This window comes from Phycodurus eques, chromosome 15, assembly GCF_024500275.1.
Source record: "Phycodurus eques isolate BA_2022a chromosome 15, UOR_Pequ_1.1, whole genome shotgun sequence".
Taxonomy (NCBI): domain Eukaryota; kingdom Metazoa; phylum Chordata; class Actinopteri; order Syngnathiformes; family Syngnathidae; genus Phycodurus; species Phycodurus eques.
Window position 1 is genome coordinate 21,850,981 of NC_084539.1, and position 17,207 is coordinate 21,868,187.

Below are 17,207 nucleotides of genomic sequence, written 5' to 3' on the forward strand. Positions count from 1 at the left end.
TTGGAAACTCATCCGATGTCGACATCCCGTGAGCAAAATCCTGTAAATGTTGGAATTCGATGTATGTTTTACTGAAAAATACAAAACTTTGGAATATGATCCGTCGTCATGTGTTACATCACCTGAAACCACTCGAGAACTCAGTTCAGCGAGCATCAAAGTGGGAAAACTTGTCCAATTCAACCTAAACTTCAAGAGAAAAATCTTTCCGCCGCACAAAACATTCATCCAATGTTTGCGTCTCTAATGTCACACGAAGCAAAAATTGAAACATCAAGGCAAAAACACATACAGTTCAGATCCGACTTACATTTTCTGGAAAAATACGTCACACAAAGTTTTGGGGTTATCACCTGAAACCTCTGCGTACCTCTCAGGAACTCAGTTCAACGAGCATAAAAGTCTAAAACTCTAGAAATTTGACGGGAAATTCTGGAAACACACGTCGCGCAAAATTTGGGCATTTGATCCGCCGCCATTCATGAAGTCATGGGAAGAAAATTCCAAGTTGGACCAAAATTATTCAGGTCAAATAAGAGGCACAAGACTGGCCCTGGACTCATACAGCGGTCACACAGCAAACCTTAGCCCGAGAGCATTCGAGGATTGACTGCACGTCTTTTACTTTTTTCCTCCGGCTTTGATGCCATACTTAATCGAAAAGCAGGCACAGCCTATGTTATTATTTCTGCGTTTTAAGTGGTTCTTTTAAAACTTGGGAGAAGATTAAAAAAAAGTGAGCGGTTAGCACGGCTGCCTCGCAGCTCCTTTTACAAGCACAATGAATACATGTTGAAGCTTTTCTCCGGATGCTCCGCCTTCCTCCCGCATTCCAAAGAAACGCACAATAGCTTCGTTCAAGACTGTAAATTGTCCATAGGTGGGAATGGGACTGGTAAAGCTTGTTTGTCTGTATCTTATGTGTCCTGTGATTGGTCTGCGACCAGTCCAGGGTGTACCCCACCTTTTGCTACAGCTCACCCGTGACCATAACGAGGAAACATGCTATTTAAAAAAAAAACGAAAAAATGCTTCGAGATCACGTTGAGTTCGGGTGTTATATTGAGGTCCGCACTTGTGCGTCCTGGAAAGCCTAGTCCTCAACCTTGGGGTTGAGTTGAATCGATGATAGAGCCTTGATTTCGTTTTGGAAAAGTTTAAAACTGTCCTCCATTGTTACCAAGAGGGAGCTGCCACTTTTCACAACTATTGACGATAATTAGCATTTTTTCCTAACAATGCGCGAGGCTCGAAATAGCCCAGCTCGGCCATAATGAGCCTCTCTGGACGTTCTGCTCTTAGAAGGCATTGTGCTCGCGGGCTTACGCGGTTTCTCTTTGCATCGAGTGTGGTCGAGATTAGCCTGCATTTAGCGCTAAATGGACACAGTAATGCCTCGGCAGCTGGCCTGGCTTGTCGAAAAAGTATAATCAACTTAAATAGGACCGTTATGCTCTTACGTTGCATATTTCAGTTGACTTGACTTATCTAATGTGAGCCTGCCAGCGCTCGTGGTCACGTAACAGCGCTTCGTCCCATTTGCTTTTTCCTCAATGTGCTTTAACATCCATTTATTGCTCGGCACATCGGAGCGCTTTGGAGACAAGAGTGAACGTTGCGATTGAGCGTGTGACCGGACGGCCGACTCCCCGTGAATGACAAATGTTTTGTATTTGTTGGACGTTGTGCTTTCCGATCTCTTGGTCGCTAAACCTACAGTACGTTCTCGTCCGGTTTGGGTGCCTTACCGGCTTCATTTCTAATCCTATTTGTGTAGATTTAGACAGCAAGTTGTGCAACGAAATATTGAAACATTGAACAGTTGAACATTCAAAAGTTTAAAGAAGGTCCAATTAAGTTCACCTGTAAAGGGTATAGTGCAAAAAAAAAAGGCTAATTTATCACTCTGTCACCCTCGTCAGTGCCAGCCTCCCGCAATCAAGTCTGCGCTCACTGCAACTCCCTGACAAGAAAAAGCATTTTGATACTTCACGAAAGCAAACGACTGTGATCACGTCATCTGCCCAAACTCTTTCTCAAAGTTTCTCAGGGCCATTTGTGATGGAATAAATCAAACAATGAGCTGACTAAGCAGTTTTATAGATGGGAATACATCTTGTATGAATGGCAGCAGGTTAATCGGATCTTCTGCCATCTAGTGGAAGAGTATTTATCTGTTTCAGCAGTCACTATATGTCGCTAGTATAGATAGAGCAGCAAAGCTGCATTGCAGAACAGTGGTTAGGAATCGCCGATAGCATGGTTGGCTATCATCGGCGCATGTATTTAAAATGTTATTTACATCTCGACGTGTGTTTGTGTTGCCCCCTGGCGCTTCGAAAATGGTTTGCTCCAGCAGAACATGGAGACGAATGTGTTTGAGTCCTGCTGTTTGTGTGCATCCATCATCTCTGTGTGTGTTTTAGGGGTTTCCGGGGGACTTTGGGGAGCGGGGACCGCCCGGAGCAGACGGAGAACCAGTAGGTCACACGCTCACGTCTGAGAAAATGAAAATTTGAATTGAAAAATGAATTTTTCTTTTGTCTCTTCATTTTTTCCAGAGCATACATTAGATGTATACATTAATTTCTTCCATAAAACCTCACTTTACATCGCCCTCTTCATACATGTTTTTTTTGTCTTTGTTAGCGCCATGCTACCAATGCTAATACGCTAATCCACAATTGGGCTGTTTTACAGGGTGATTGTAAAATAACTCCCTGTTTTAAAAATACTTGTAAATTATTCATTTATTGTAATTTATTTCTCAATTTTTTTTGTATGAGTTCTTTATCCTGTTTTTGGCATTGTTTTTGTTTACAGTTTTTTGTTTGGTTGGTTAATTAACTACACGGTTAAAATACTCAAATTATTTACTGAGTGTTTTTTTTTTCTTTTTTTTTAGTTAGTTTTTTATGTCTAAGAATTGAAGTAGTGGTGCGGTGTGGGAGGACTTTGGAAAAGCATTGTGGGTCCGATTTTCGTACATTCAAGAAAAAACACACAACAAATTGAGAAAGAAAATGACAATACGTATATAAATATAAGTATATTTATATAAGTATTTTAAAATAGGGAGTCACTTTTCAATCACCCTGTAGTTATTGAAAACTCAACAAAAAGTGACAATAGTGCCCAAAAACGTGTATGTCGGCATGCCAGTACTAATGCATTTTATTTGTAAAATCTTTACAAACAAAGGTTAAATACCAAGTATCGCGTTGGGGTGACAAAAGATACCTGCAGAGTTTCGAGGAAGTGCATTTTACGGAGCTCACCTCTCTGGCTCCACTCACAAGCACACAGCCGCCTCTCATAAGCGTCCCTGAACACTGAGCCACTATTCGGAGCATGTTTGTTTTAAAAAAAAAAAAAAAAAAAAACAAGGCAATAGCCCCCGAGAAAAGTGCTCCTTCACTCTTCACCTCACTTCTCCTCCTTCTGTGTGTCCAGGGCCAGATGGGAGCCCCTGGTCCAAACGGAGTTGTCGGACTAATTGTGAGTAGACCTTTCTGTGTGTCCGTCCCGAAAACGCTCGATTCAAATGAAACTGAAAAGGCCTGCGGAAATACAATTGACTTTGCTCGGTTTACCACCGTAAACATGCTAAGAATAGGTGGGGGTGCGGGAGGACTTATACTTTGGATTAATAGTCGATCAAACACGTTTTACCAGGTTGGAAGTCTGTTTTTAACACACACGCGCACGCACACACCAATCGCCACATAATAGTGTGTGATGATCCCTTGTCGCGTCCCGTCTTCACCCGCCACCGGTCGCTCCTCCCGGTTTATTCTGGGCCCCCGGCGGTGGCAGCAGGCCTGTAATTGGAGGAGATGATTATAGCCCTGTTTCCAGCACTTTTTGTCCACTGCGGCATCCGTGTGACCAGACAAGGACTGCAAATTTAAATATATGCAAAACAAACACCCCCCCCCCCCCCCCCCCCACCCGCCCCTCCAAAGAAAAAATAGCCAAACCGCTAACTGAATCATAATCAATTTATTTTGGTCAATTTTCCCGTCATTTCGTCCTGCTTTTGAATAAAGGGATGTAAATTGCAAAATGTTTTTTTTTTTAAATCTGATTCATTGAATAATCAACAATTATTAAAATAATCATTAGTTGCACCCCTCGAGGATGACACTTTCAGTCATAGCTGACGAACTGTCCTCATCTTCGGTTTCAGTCAGTATCAGCAAGGTTGCCTGAAAGAAAAGAAACAAATGGGGATCAAAAGTGCAATAGTGGTCCAAACACCCGTCAAATCGATCAATGTTTCATGACAGATAATAAATAACATTCGCGTATGGTCTCACTTTTTGGGATGTTTTTGCTTTCATGGACGTCGCCATCTTGGAAATGGGAGTTGGCCCACTGTTGCACGGACCAATCAGGAAAGGTGCTTCGCGCAAAAATGGACTGCCCCCCAAAATGTCAAAATTAGAACTTGATTTCTTGATTTCTACCAGTATTCCTATGAAATAGATGTTTGGTCCCAAAATGGACTTTGCCCACTCTTGTTCTCAGCAGCTCGAACCGCCATCAACCTCGAAACAACTGCTACATTAACACACGGCGCACAACAATCTGTTTAGCTGTCTCTTGATATATTGAGCTGTGTCTCCCAATCGCTCGATCTCGCCAGCCATCTGCGAATAGTGTGACTGTTACGTCGTGTCGATGTCATTTCCTTCAAATATGTAGCCCTGCATATGTTTTGTCCCGTTTGTTGGCGACAGGGTGACATGGGACCTGTTGGCGAGATGGGCCTTCCTGGACCCAGTGGACTGAAGGTAATCTTCACTACACTCTGTTAAGAACCTTCGCTCTCTGTTTGCCATTTGGGGGCTGCCTGCTATATTAGACGTGCTGTAAAAAAAAATAATAAATAAAAACAGATTGTCAAGCCATGGCCTGGTGTTTCTTCCAGGGGGTTCCCGGAAATCCAGGAGAACCAGGACTGAAAGGTGATAAGGTGATCTGAATATTCCTGTTATTGCATGTGATGGATGTGTACTCCTTTGCATCCCTGCCCGAAGACTTTTAGAGCATGCTTTCACTTGGTCCCGCCCCCCCGCCCCCCCCCCCCCCCCCCCCAACCCCCATGCCAACCTCCATGAAACACAAAATACGATCCAAATGCTTTAAAGTCTCTACCCGGTGTTGCATGATGGATTACACAGTAAACCCCGTTTATTGTGGTGGACATGTTCCAGTCTCACTCGCAATCGATGAAAAAACATTTCAACCCATTCAAACACACTTTTAGAAGTGTTTCTTACAACCTGTTCACACACTCTCGCGGTCAAGAAATGGGAGACTATCTTATGGAATCACTTTGAGGAAAAATTTGGAGGAGAAGTTGTTTATTTGTCACTCCCAGTTTACTGTAAAGCTGACACGTAGAACAATCAATATTTAATCCCCCCCAAAATGTTCAAACAAACCATGTAATTTTATCTGACGAATGCACTACAATGAAAAGCGCTTTAGCAGAAATGAGCATAGTTGTCACAGTAATTATAAGCCTTCAAACAGCTACTACCTTAACTTTAACACACACGGAGCAGCAACACATAGAAACAGAGCAAACAGCAGTAGTCACTGGAATATATTCTCTCTGCTCTGCGGTGATAATAGCTATTACTGGAGCTTAGTTTGAGACCTTCTCTGCTTATTCTTCTTGCTTAATTTAATGTTGCTTATCTTCCAATAGAGCTCAGTGCTGCCCGGCAATTTGTGGCACGAGGTGGTACTGCACTGAAGGCGCGGAACTCTAAATTCAATACGCTGTAAAACCCTTTGAAAATCCAAATCATCACTTGAAAATGTTCAATGTAGTGCGAAAGTGTTCGGATGGACGGCCCGTGGCGTAAACCAGAAGTCTCAAACTCTCCGCTAGTTACTACTATTTTCCATGGCTTCTGATTTCAAGTTTGAATCGGTGGTTGAAAATACACAAACGTATGTCTTGATTAAATGCCGAGGCAGTTGCGCATTTGTAATAATACGATGAGGTGATCCTACGATTATATGGTTTTCAGTCATAACGGCCCGCCGTGGGAAACCATAACGAGCACGTGGCCCTCGACCAAAATGACTTTGACACCCCTGCCTAAACAAACAGCAACGAAAACATCCTCGGTGGACGTTTCCAGGAGCGTGTAATTCCGTTAAATCCATGTCTTCGTACAAGACTGAAATGCCCGGTATATTTGTGTTATTGGAACACTTATGAGATTAAGGTTCAGATGGCAGACGAGCCGATGACACAGAAAGACCGTACACGCTGTCTGACTGTTTTATTGCAAAAGCAGCCAATGGTACAGCAAATGTTCTTCCTGTCACTTTGGGTCTGAACCTCATCCATCATCCTGTTTCTCTTGATCTCACCAGGGTGACATCGGGCTTCCCGGCGAGCAAGGCGAGATAGGGTTCAAAGGAGACAAGGCAAGTCTTTTGGCTTACTTCTTTGTGGCTTCTTGTCTCCTGCACATCATTAGAATCATTTAGTCACAGTTCGTGGTGTCCAAACAAAAGCCCACAGTCGTCCCTCATTGTCTTGACAAGGTTGTGCTTACGTTGAATTTATTTTTCTACAGGGCATCCAGGGCGCTTCAGGACCGCCTGGCCTCCGTGGGAAACCAGGAGCACAGGTTAGCTTTGGAGTGCTAGGACTACTGTGTATTCATTACCAGAGATTATCAATTGGTGAATTCCGTTCAGAGCTGGGCGTCATCTGACACCAAGCCGAGAAAGGTTAACTGTGATTTAATACTTTTTTTCCTTCTTCAAATCCAACTTAAGTGTCATTAGGTCAGGTGTGAACGCCCTAATGTAACTCGGACTATAACAGCGGGTTCCAGACCATCTTAGTAGAGTTCCAAACGAACTGTGGCGCAGTTCGATTGTGGGAACCGATCCGACCACTAGAACTTTCACACTAGCGCTCTTTTATTCCTGTTTAAAACTACCTGTAGCTTGTTTTCCCCAATGGTAAGATTCGTTAGGTCAGCCAAATCAGTCAGTACTGGTAGAATTCATAATTCATAACAAACACCTGCCCGATCCAGTTGCAGAACGTGATCGCATCCAATGAATCCGGTTTGTCTGGAAACAACATTTTGCATATTATGGATTTCTCGCCTTGTGAAAGCAAACCAAACCAAAGTGAATCGGACCATCCTCAACTGATTCGGATCAGAGAAAGCAAACTGTAGATCTGAAGGCCTGATGTTGGATCGAGTCATTAACTTGCAAGCTTTTCCACTTTTCCAGGGCAGTCCGGGGGACAAAGGCCCCGATGGCGCACCGGGACCATTAGGCCCCGAGGTGCGTGTTTACCCACAGTGCATTGCAGAGTTGTGACTGTTAGCGAAGCAGAATTTTTACTCATCTGAATTGACCGCGATAGGGTTTCCCTGGCGACATGGGACCACCGGGAGAAAATGGCCTCGAAGGACCAAAGGTGAGAAAGACCGTTGTGTATAAATCGTGAAGAGAGAAACGCACCTGCAAAGGTTATCGTACATTTTAGTTTTAACTGAGATTTTACTCAGAGACCCAATATTCCTTACCTTTTTTTTTTTTTTGGAGTAGTTCATGTAAGCGTCCTTTTTTTTTTTGTAAACATGCTTGTTTTTCCACACCAAGGGAAAGCTGGGCGCAAGAGGTTTACCAGGGCCACAGGGTTTACCTGGCTTGGAGGTACGCCTCATAGACAGCAACAGTTTCCAAAAAGGATTGGCAGCCAACGACAAATAGGATCTTTCTTTTTTTTAGGGAGACGAGGGCCCGATCGGACCTCCTGGACCAACAGGATTTGAGGTGCGTTGTCATCTCATGCGTCTGTACCTCTGGACAACCCTCCAAGAGTTCTGTCACATTACAAAAAAAAAAAAAAAAATTCTGCTGTCTGGTTAGCATTGGTGGCTTTCGTAGCCTAAGAGTTTGGCATGAGTCAGCCCTCGTTGGTATTTTTTTCCGATCGTCTTGGACTGTCGGTTAGAGAAATAGCAAGTAAATCGAATTGGGTCGTCCAACACTTTGGATTTATTACATCACATCATCTTATACAACAAGTTGCAGCAACTCACTGTTTCTTGCTTTTGTTTTTTTATAATCACCGGGTATATGTTCCAGACCGACCTGGTATAGATCAAAATCTGTGATGTCGTTGAGGTTTACTGCAAAACTGACACATAAAACAAAAGAGAATTTAAAAATTACAATTACAAAATTTCATCTGACGAAAGTCTGCTAGCGCATAATGTGAAACGCCATAGATGGGTTCATGTAGATTTGCATATTGCAGGGCTTTTTTCTTAGTCGAATTTGGTAGCCCTACTATTTGGTTTTACGACATCACATCATCTTTTATAGTGCAACAAGTTGCAGAAACAGTTTTTTTTTTTTCATCCATTCTTCTATACTGTACAGTCAATTTCAATTTCAAGAACTTACTATCCCCTGTTTTGGACACAAAGGAGTAATAACTTTCACTATTTTGTTGACTGTGGTTGAGATTTGTAGCGAGCGTAAAAAAGGCTCGAGGATGTTAATGGACGAGAGCGAGAAGACTATCGAGTGCCAAAGCGAACTTGGATGTTGGAAAAATGCCGTTTCTTGCATTTTCCCGGAGTCAGGCCAGTTTTTCTTTGATGCTCCCAGATGTGCTTGTTTTTTGTTTAGTTTTTTTTTTTGAATCCTTTTTCTACATCCTGCCTTTTTCACTTCGGTTACCAACACCCCTGACCCCTGCTGATTCATCCGGGCGGGACCCCCCTCTGTCTTCTTTGTGAGGGGGAAGCGGCGGATGACTCGAGTGATCTCTGTCCAGGTGGAACGAGTCCCGCTTCTCCACCTCCCCGGAAAGCCGTTTCAGCATTTATTCGATGTCCTTGACATCCAGCTTGTGGTCCAAAGACAATTCAGCACATTTGTAGAAAGACAAGGGTGCACTAGAAAAATTACTGTGTCTTACTAAGAATGTTTTGGGTTTTTTTTCACTTTTTTTTCTACTAGTTGCAGTTTTACTTTACGAGTAAACCGCTGTGCTGCAGTAGTAACACTTCATGTCCCAACTTAAGGTCCATGTACTAGTAGTACTGGATATCAAAGAAATGCTTTTAAATCTTTCATATCCGGTTGAAGATACTAGTACGGAACAGTCTGTCAGCAAAGAGCATATTCGTACCGGTACTTCTCAAGCTGTTTATCAAGGATATCAAATAAATGCTCAAACGACTTCCCATACAACTCCTGATTGCAGAGCTGTTGGGTTTTTTTTTTTTTTTGCTTCAGGTTATCGCATAATTTACAACACAGAATCGTCTTTTGTTGTCTTGTTTTTTTTTTTAATTGATTGTGTGCTCCAGGGGGTTGAATTAAATGTGTCACAATATGAGAGCTACTCACCGGTCTGTAGTCCAACCCTGGAATCCGTGAGTCATTTAATTCAGAGGCGTTATGGCTGGTAAAAAAGCACTTAGCTCCCTTCTTAGCCTCAGGAATGATTGTCAAGCCCAGGAGAGAACATAACAGTCGACAAAAAAAAAAAAAAAAAAAAAGAACAACACCTTGACATTGTGCCAAGAGCGAGACGCGTCCGCGTTTTACCTGCACAGATGGCAACATCTGCCGCCTTACCGCAAGCTGTCAACGGCAATGATTCGCCACCTTTTTGAGTTTATTTCTATATTTACACTTCTATATTTACACTTAATGTTGTGTCCCGTTTAGGGTCGACTGGGCAGAAAAGGATTTCCCGGGAAGGTCGGGCCTGAAGGAGTGAAGGTGTGATTTTTATGTTATTTTTTAATTTTTGTTGTCTTTTCCAAGCAAACAGTTTTCAACAACTCTTTGCACATGTTGAATGGAGAGTGTGTTGTTTTGTCCAGGGAGAGACTGGGATAACGGGAAAAGTTGGCGCCATGGGAGAAAGAGTAAGAATGCCCAACTTAAATTTTTTTTCATCCTTAACCCTCTCTGCTGTGATTTTGTCATTACCAACATCAGCATATAATACGGTGGTATATATATATTATGTATATATATATATATATATATATATATATATATATATATATATAACAATACTCACATGCATATATTCTTTATCCTCTGTGAAGAACGACTAATATTACTGCAGCTTGTAGAGGAGGTGAGTCATCTCCATGTACAGTATATCCACAATGTCTGTACTATACTGCCCCCAGGTGGCCAAGGTGCACACGCCAGAGGGAGAGCAGCACAATGTCCACTGAATTGGGCAAAAGATGTTTAATTCATTTACATTGTATTTAATGATGTAATTACTGTACATTTACATGTACATTACATCATTAATCAGTTTTGGGGCAAGGGAGCGATTACATTTCTTTGTTTCCAAAAGAGGCCCATTGTGCTAACAAACTGGAATTTGAAGGGTCAAAACTAAAAAAACTAAACTGAAAAATTCATGGCTATTTTATATTAACAACAAAACTGATTTCATTTAAATACTTTATGCAGTAAATGGCCCGAAATGGCCATGAACAAACTGAAAGATTCGTAAATTCTAACAAGGAAATTTTATTTTTAATTGCTTCTCCACAAATAGTTGAGTCTCTGAAGGGCTCGCCCACCCATCAGTGTAAAATTACGCAACCTAGTAGATTTTTTTTGTCATAGTACGTCCCCCTCAAAACTGGCAGATTTGAACAGGGCTGAAAATTGTCCTGTAACTTTTGCTCCTTGGACAATTTTGACCAAAGCAAGTCTCACACGCGCTACTAAGACGACTTTTTTCATGTTTAATGCGTTTGTTTCAGGGTTTAGTGGGTTTCATCGGACCTGTGGGCGAGGTGGGAATGGCGGGAGAGAAGGTAACTTCTTTCTTAGCAAAACAAGACCCTTGTTCCCGCTAGACCTGAAGGCTGTGCTTATGTTTTTAGGGGGACCGAGGGACGATGGGTCTTCCCGGACCACCTGGAGAGAAAGGCTCCGATGTAAGTCACAAAGATCGGGAGACGCCATTTGGATGAAATTTGTAGGGGGGCATAGTGGTCAAAGGGCATCCTCAATTTAAATATGTGGGCTATTCCCATGGGAATAGAGTACCTTGATGTTTAACACCATAAACAAGCAAACGCCAATTTGCCTTTGATGATACGATCATTCTAAATCGTCAAACAACTGCTGCTTTAACGCACACGGAGCATACAACAAAAGATCATTACAAATTATAAATTGAAACACAAAAAATGTTCAACCAAACCATGTCATTCGTCTAATGAAAGTCCACTAGCTGAATGCTACAATATAATGCAAAACACCATAGATGGGCTAAGTGAAATTAGCATAGACGTTACAGTAATTGCAAATCTTCCAACTGCTACTTAGACGCACACGGCGCAGCAACACGTACAAACGGCGCCTACAATCATACTCGCAGGCATATATTCTCCGTGCTCTCTGAAAACATCAACGCAGTTGGAGAACTCACAACGAATCAGTGCTGCCCAGCGTGTAGTGGCACAGCGTGGTACTACACTAAAGGGACACAACTCGAAATTCGGACTTGCCTGTATACGGCTATAAAAACCTATATATATATATATTTTCAAACATTTTTTTTTTAAGTTAAGTCAAAGGAAGATATTGTTACTGCTGCACAATGATCTTCCCGGGCTCTCCACGGCTTTTTTCCACTTGAAAGCACAACTCTGTTTCCGTTTCAATTTTCTACTTGAAAGTCCGGGTTGAGGGGTCGATGAAACCACTTTGCCCCTTTAACACTCCCCGCTAAAGGGATGTCCCCTTCTTTTTCCGGGTCGCTGTTCTGTATTGAACGCCACTGACACGGAATGGGGGTCTGGGGCAGTTGTTGCCCCAATATTGCGGCTGAGGAAAGACGTAACAAAGGCGGGGCGGCGGCTGCGTCGAAGGCAAAACCGCAATGCCAGGACGGGCATGTGAAGTTTAACGCTCAACTTCTCTTGTCCTGTTGTGTTGAAAGCAGTTGTCGCTGTCGGACTGTAAATACTTTCTCCTGTGTCGATTTGCCTTCACTCTGTTTGTGCTCAGGGTCACCCGGGGACACCGGGGGAGACCGGGCCGTCAGGACCACCAGGAAGACCAGTAAGTCGCCACCTGTTTGCTAATTGTCTTGCTATGGAACGCTGTTTGAACATTTAGATGACATCGTCTTGATCTCAGTGACAGCCGGCTCAGAAGCAGAGGCGTGCTAAAAGCTGTGAAAATTCCCGCTTTCGATTGGTCCATTTGCTCCCCAAAAAGTCTGCGGTGACGGTCGACATCCGTCTTGATCAGGCGGCCTCCTGCTGAGCCTGCGTTTCCCTCCTGTCACTCCGAATCCAAACAGCTACAAGCAATTAGAAGCCCCCCCCCCCCCGACCCCCTTCACCGTGGCCTTGGCTCGGGCCAACTTGGACCAAGCGAGCGTCGGCTTTGGCGGGAGGTCACCGAGCCACCAAAGCAAATATAAACACAGAACCGGGGGGGCACAGCAGGGTGGGATTCCACCGCTTGGCTGTTTAATTGCTGTGAGTGACACACCTAACAACAAACCCCGAGGTCACGCTACTGCCCCCCCCCACCCTTCACCCCCCCTGATTGAACATAGGCCGGGGGTTCTCTGCTGTTTCAATGTAAATCTTTGTTTTATCTTTCTTTCTCTTAATCTCCTTTTTTTTTCGTTTGTTCCTCAGGGAACCCCTGGGGCGACGGGGCCCGCAGGTACCAGAGGAACCAAAGGCTCGCGGGTACGTTCTTTGTTCCCGCTTAGCTTGGATCTTCCGAACTTAAATTTGTGTGTAAAAAGTCTCAATTCAGTTTCGAATTCATCCTCATTCCTTTTCAAAATGGTAAAATGTTTGACCAATCACTGGAAGGGGAAAAGCTCACATCAAAACACTTTATGACGCTCGATGCTCTCTTCTCGTTTTGGAGCCGTGAGATCATAAAACGTTTGCAGTCGTGATGTAGATGTAAAGTGTGCTTGCTTCAAGCTGTTTGTCACTCCCAGTTGACGTTTTACTGTAAAACAGACACAAAACAATTTCAATCAATAATGTCATCGAACAAAAATCCACTAGCCTGTTGCTAACATACAGTATAATGCAAAATGCCTTAGATGGGCTAATGGAAACTAGCAGGGCTGTTAAAGTTGTAAACCTTCAAACAACTGCGACTTTAACACACACGGAGCAGCAATACCTATAAACGGAGCATGCAGCAGTAATTTCAGGCCAATGTTCACTCTGCTCTATGGGAGCAATAAATATTAAAACCCAATCTCATAGTCACCCAAAGGTTCCTAGTTTCAGGGTATGTGTGTGTAGTACCTGAACCTAAAACGTTCCAATGATATACAGTATGTTCAGTGCTGCAAACCCTAACCCCAAAGGTTCCCGGACCTCTTAAAAGTACTGACCCCATGATTAATTGTCCCCTGGAACTAAATGTAGACAATTGTTCCCATGGTCTAATCGCACGATATTCCTCCAAAGGTTCCTGGGGTAAAGTTTGCAATCAGTTCTTGGAACGATGAACGGCGATGTGACGGGAGTTCACTGTAAAGCACTTCACGATTTGGTCTTGTTTTGGCGCCGTGAGGCCGTAAAAAGTGTACAGTACAATAGTGGATGACCATAATGGAGTTATATGGCACCTAACGTCAACTTGCCAATTGATGACCATTGGCAAAGACAAAAAAATAAATGGACCTCTTTTTATTTTTAGAAGTCCATGCTTCCCAGCTATCATCGGGCAGGAGGCGGGGTAGACCCTGAACAGGTTGCCAGCCAATCGCAGGGCGCATACAAACAAACAACCATTCCCACTCACAGTCACACCTACGGGCAATTTAGAGTCGGCGATTAACCTAGCATGCATGTTTTTGGGATGTGGGAGGAAACCGGAGTGCCCGGAGAAAACCCACGCAGGCACGGGGGAGAACATGCAAACGCCACAGAGGCGGGGCCGGGGATTGAACCCCGGTCCTCAGAACTGTGTGGCAGACGCCCTAACCAGTCGTCCACCGTGCCGCCCTGTATGATATTTTAAAGGGAAAATCTAGCCTCGTTTTTTTTGGATACGATTAAAGAAAAATGGCTGCATCAGCTTTTTCTCTCTTGCATTATTGACGAGCCGTAAAAAAAAAAGATATGCAAATGCATTACTTAGTCTAGTTGTCTCCAGACAGGCTCCAGATATGAATTCTCACGAGCGCCGCATGCCAAAAACGACTCCCAGACACGCTGCAGCGTGTAAATCAACGGTGAGGGATGGATTCCCTCGTGCGGCGCACGGCACGCACGAACGCAACAGCGCGCACACACGAGCTACTGTACTGAACTTGGAAGGGGGAAGCCCGAATTTCGCAGTCATGTGGGAACTTTAACCACAGAGCATGTATTACGAGACAAGACCTCAACGTTTGTCGTCTGCCAAATTGTTTCAAATATTTGGGATCCAAAAGACAAACTTTTTTCACGCAACAATTGGTACCCTGCTATGATCTGATTATCAAAGCCTGTCAAAGCCTCTGAACATGTTAAATGGGATTTGAAATTAGATCTATTCAATTTGGTCTGGCATTGCATTCACATAGCAAACCTCATTCAAACCAGATTTGATGGAGGCAATCAGTTGGATTGTCTGTGTTGAATTTGCATTGTTTCTAAATGTACAATTTCTGAATGTGGATCAGATCGGGATTAAATGTGGTTTGGCTGAAACAATCTCTGGCTTTGCATTCACATATCAAACCTCGTTCGAAGCAGATTCGATTTGACAGAGATGGAGACATGCTAACTTGTTAAATGGGATGTTCCATGTTCAATTTGCAGCGCAGAGAATTGTGCTGATCTGAATACGATCCAGATTGAATTTGATTTGCCATCTCTGGTGCCGTAGCCACATAGCAAACCTCATTCAAACCAGATAAGATTTGACCAGAGATGAAGGCGTGCCGACATGTTCAATTCGATGTTAAATTTGCATTGTTTCCAAATGCCCAGTTTAAACGTGGTTTGGCCATTTACAGTCACATATCAAACCTTTATTCAAACTGGATTAAGTTTCACAAAGACACAGAAGTGTCCCCACATGCTAAATGTGTAATTCGCATTGCTGCTAAGCGTGTTTATCTGAATCGGATCCGATTTATAACAATGAGGGACTGTATGGGGAAATTCACAACAGGTGTTTGATCCACGAATAAAGCAAGAAATGTCCACGTTCAATTAGAATTGGTATTTAAACACTTCTCGTCATCATGCTAAACAGCCGAAAGGTCAACTTCAGGTCACCTGTGAAGGTAATCATGCGTTTTTAGTTTCATCCTGAAATTTCTCCCCGAAGCCGGATCTCCCGATGGCACGGGCTAATCGGGCTATGGAAACGCAAGCGGCATACGGCGGGTACCCCAGACAGGAATGTTAATGAACCGGCTTTCTCCCCATAATATAATAATAGGCTTACGGCACCCGGGGCCTAGCGGGGCCAATCCCCCGACGGCGCCTGGTCGTCAGCAAGCCTTCAAACTGTCACGTTTGCTTCCGACAAAATGGGAATAGCTGCTCATAATTGACCTGTGCGGAGGCGACTACGACTTCATTTTAGCGTGCGCCGTCTTCGCGGTGCCGTTGCTACAAAGCAAACGAGCAGCCGTGCTGTTTTTGTGCTCCGGCTAAAGCCCCGTCTAATATAAAAGCATTACTTTGGCGTCCTCTTGTGGCGTCATGGTACCAAGGAACTACGTTGAAGCTTCATTGAGACTGCCATTGTCTTATCTCATACAAAAGTAGGGCTTTGTCGCTCGGGGTTGAACTGAGTTAACTTAAATGTTCATTTTTTAATATATATTGACTTTTTATGACATTTTAATCAATATTTACATATTTCAGTTCACTGTAACAACCATTTGAACTCCTAAATACCATGGGAATGATTTCTCTCTTAAACATTTCAACCTAAATATTCACGACCTGTTGAATAGAAAGGCTTGAATAGAATTTTCCTTCCCGTGTCCCTCCACTTTTAAAGCACACAAGCGCTTATTGACTTGACACAGGGCTCCTTGTTTACCCTGCAAAAAAATGTCAGACACAGGGAGCCTCACATTGCCTCTCACACGGCTGCTGTTTGCGCACGCAAATGTGCTTTGCTTCATTTCCAGTGCCGCGCACGACTCAAGCGGAGAATTTTTCAAATGCCGAAGCGGGTTTCTTCCTCGCCGAAATTGATTTCGTTTATTCCCGAGCATCTCTGCGCTTCGTTTTGGTCGCGTTTGAGCTGTCGCTCTGCTGATTTTATTGTATTCTATTTTTTCTCGAGTTGCGAGCAAAACTTTGAGCTAACAAGCGCTAAACGGTGGCAGTGAACGTCACAACAAGCAGCAGGTAGTCAACAATTCTCCAAACGGTGGCCGACTGCTTGCTTTGAGGTCAGTTGAAGTTTTAGCGGAAAACAAAGACAAATAACGCTTTAACTTACGAATGTCCAGTAGCTCAACGGCAGCGCATGATGCAAAGCGCCATCGACAAGCTAACGAAACGAGCATCAATGTCGCAGCGTTATGACCCTATTAAGTAACAGACATTTCAACACAACCGGTGCAGCAACACATGTGGACAGATAATACAACAATACTCACAGGCATGTATTCTTCATCGCGTGCGAAAAGTGACTAATTTTACTGCAGTTTACTGAGTTACTTGAGCGTGAAACTCTTCTTTGTGTATTGTGGAGTCTGTTATGTTATGACTGTATGTTTTAATAAAGAATAATACTGTAAAGTGCTCTGAGTTACAAGCGCGGTCACGGAACAAATTCGACTCTCAGGACAAGGCACCACTGCGTTGGCAGCCAGTCAGATTTCAAATATGTCCTGACGTCAGCATTTTTCTGTCCTCTGATTGGTTGGTCTGCGCAAAACTTGTCACGGCCAACTTGAACGAGCTAATAAACACGTCAGCATATCGGGACTGAGTGTGATGTATTTTATGTATCGTACATTGCTTATCCTTTGATTGTGTCCTCGGGTATTTTTGTATCGTATCGATGGTTTGCGTAATATTGCGACACGATAGCGGCGATGTTAAGAAGTGGATCGCGTCGTTCAAGTCGCCACCGAAGGCCCGGGTGCCAAATGGCCTCCGGCTGCACGACAGTGACATCTGGTGTCGCCTGTGTTTTTC

At 43.6% G+C, this 17,207-nt stretch overlaps 1 protein-coding gene across 2 annotated transcripts in view; it reads left to right on the plus strand.

Annotated features, from left to right (window-relative positions):
- LOC133413651 (collagen alpha-1(XXVII) chain A-like) overlaps positions 1 to 17,207 on the plus strand; it is a 63,362-nt gene that overhangs the window by 33,945 nt on the left and 12,210 nt on the right. For both annotated transcript variants that reach the window (XM_061698274.1, XM_061698275.1), the window contains 16 exons: positions 2,427 to 2,480; positions 3,454 to 3,498; positions 4,743 to 4,796; positions 4,934 to 4,978; positions 6,400 to 6,453; positions 6,606 to 6,659; positions 7,282 to 7,335; positions 7,418 to 7,471; positions 7,657 to 7,710; positions 7,786 to 7,830; positions 9,745 to 9,798; positions 9,903 to 9,947; positions 10,815 to 10,868; positions 10,938 to 10,991; positions 12,070 to 12,123; positions 12,714 to 12,767. In XM_061698274.1, coding sequence (XP_061554258.1) covers positions 2,427 to 2,480; positions 3,454 to 3,498; positions 4,743 to 4,796; positions 4,934 to 4,978; positions 6,400 to 6,453; positions 6,606 to 6,659; positions 7,282 to 7,335; positions 7,418 to 7,471; positions 7,657 to 7,710; positions 7,786 to 7,830; positions 9,745 to 9,798; positions 9,903 to 9,947; positions 10,815 to 10,868; positions 10,938 to 10,991; positions 12,070 to 12,123; positions 12,714 to 12,767 — 828 coding nt within the window. The remainder of the gene's footprint in view (positions 1 to 2,426; positions 2,481 to 3,453; positions 3,499 to 4,742; positions 4,797 to 4,933; positions 4,979 to 6,399; positions 6,454 to 6,605; positions 6,660 to 7,281; positions 7,336 to 7,417; positions 7,472 to 7,656; positions 7,711 to 7,785; positions 7,831 to 9,744; positions 9,799 to 9,902; positions 9,948 to 10,814; positions 10,869 to 10,937; positions 10,992 to 12,069; positions 12,124 to 12,713; positions 12,768 to 17,207) is intronic.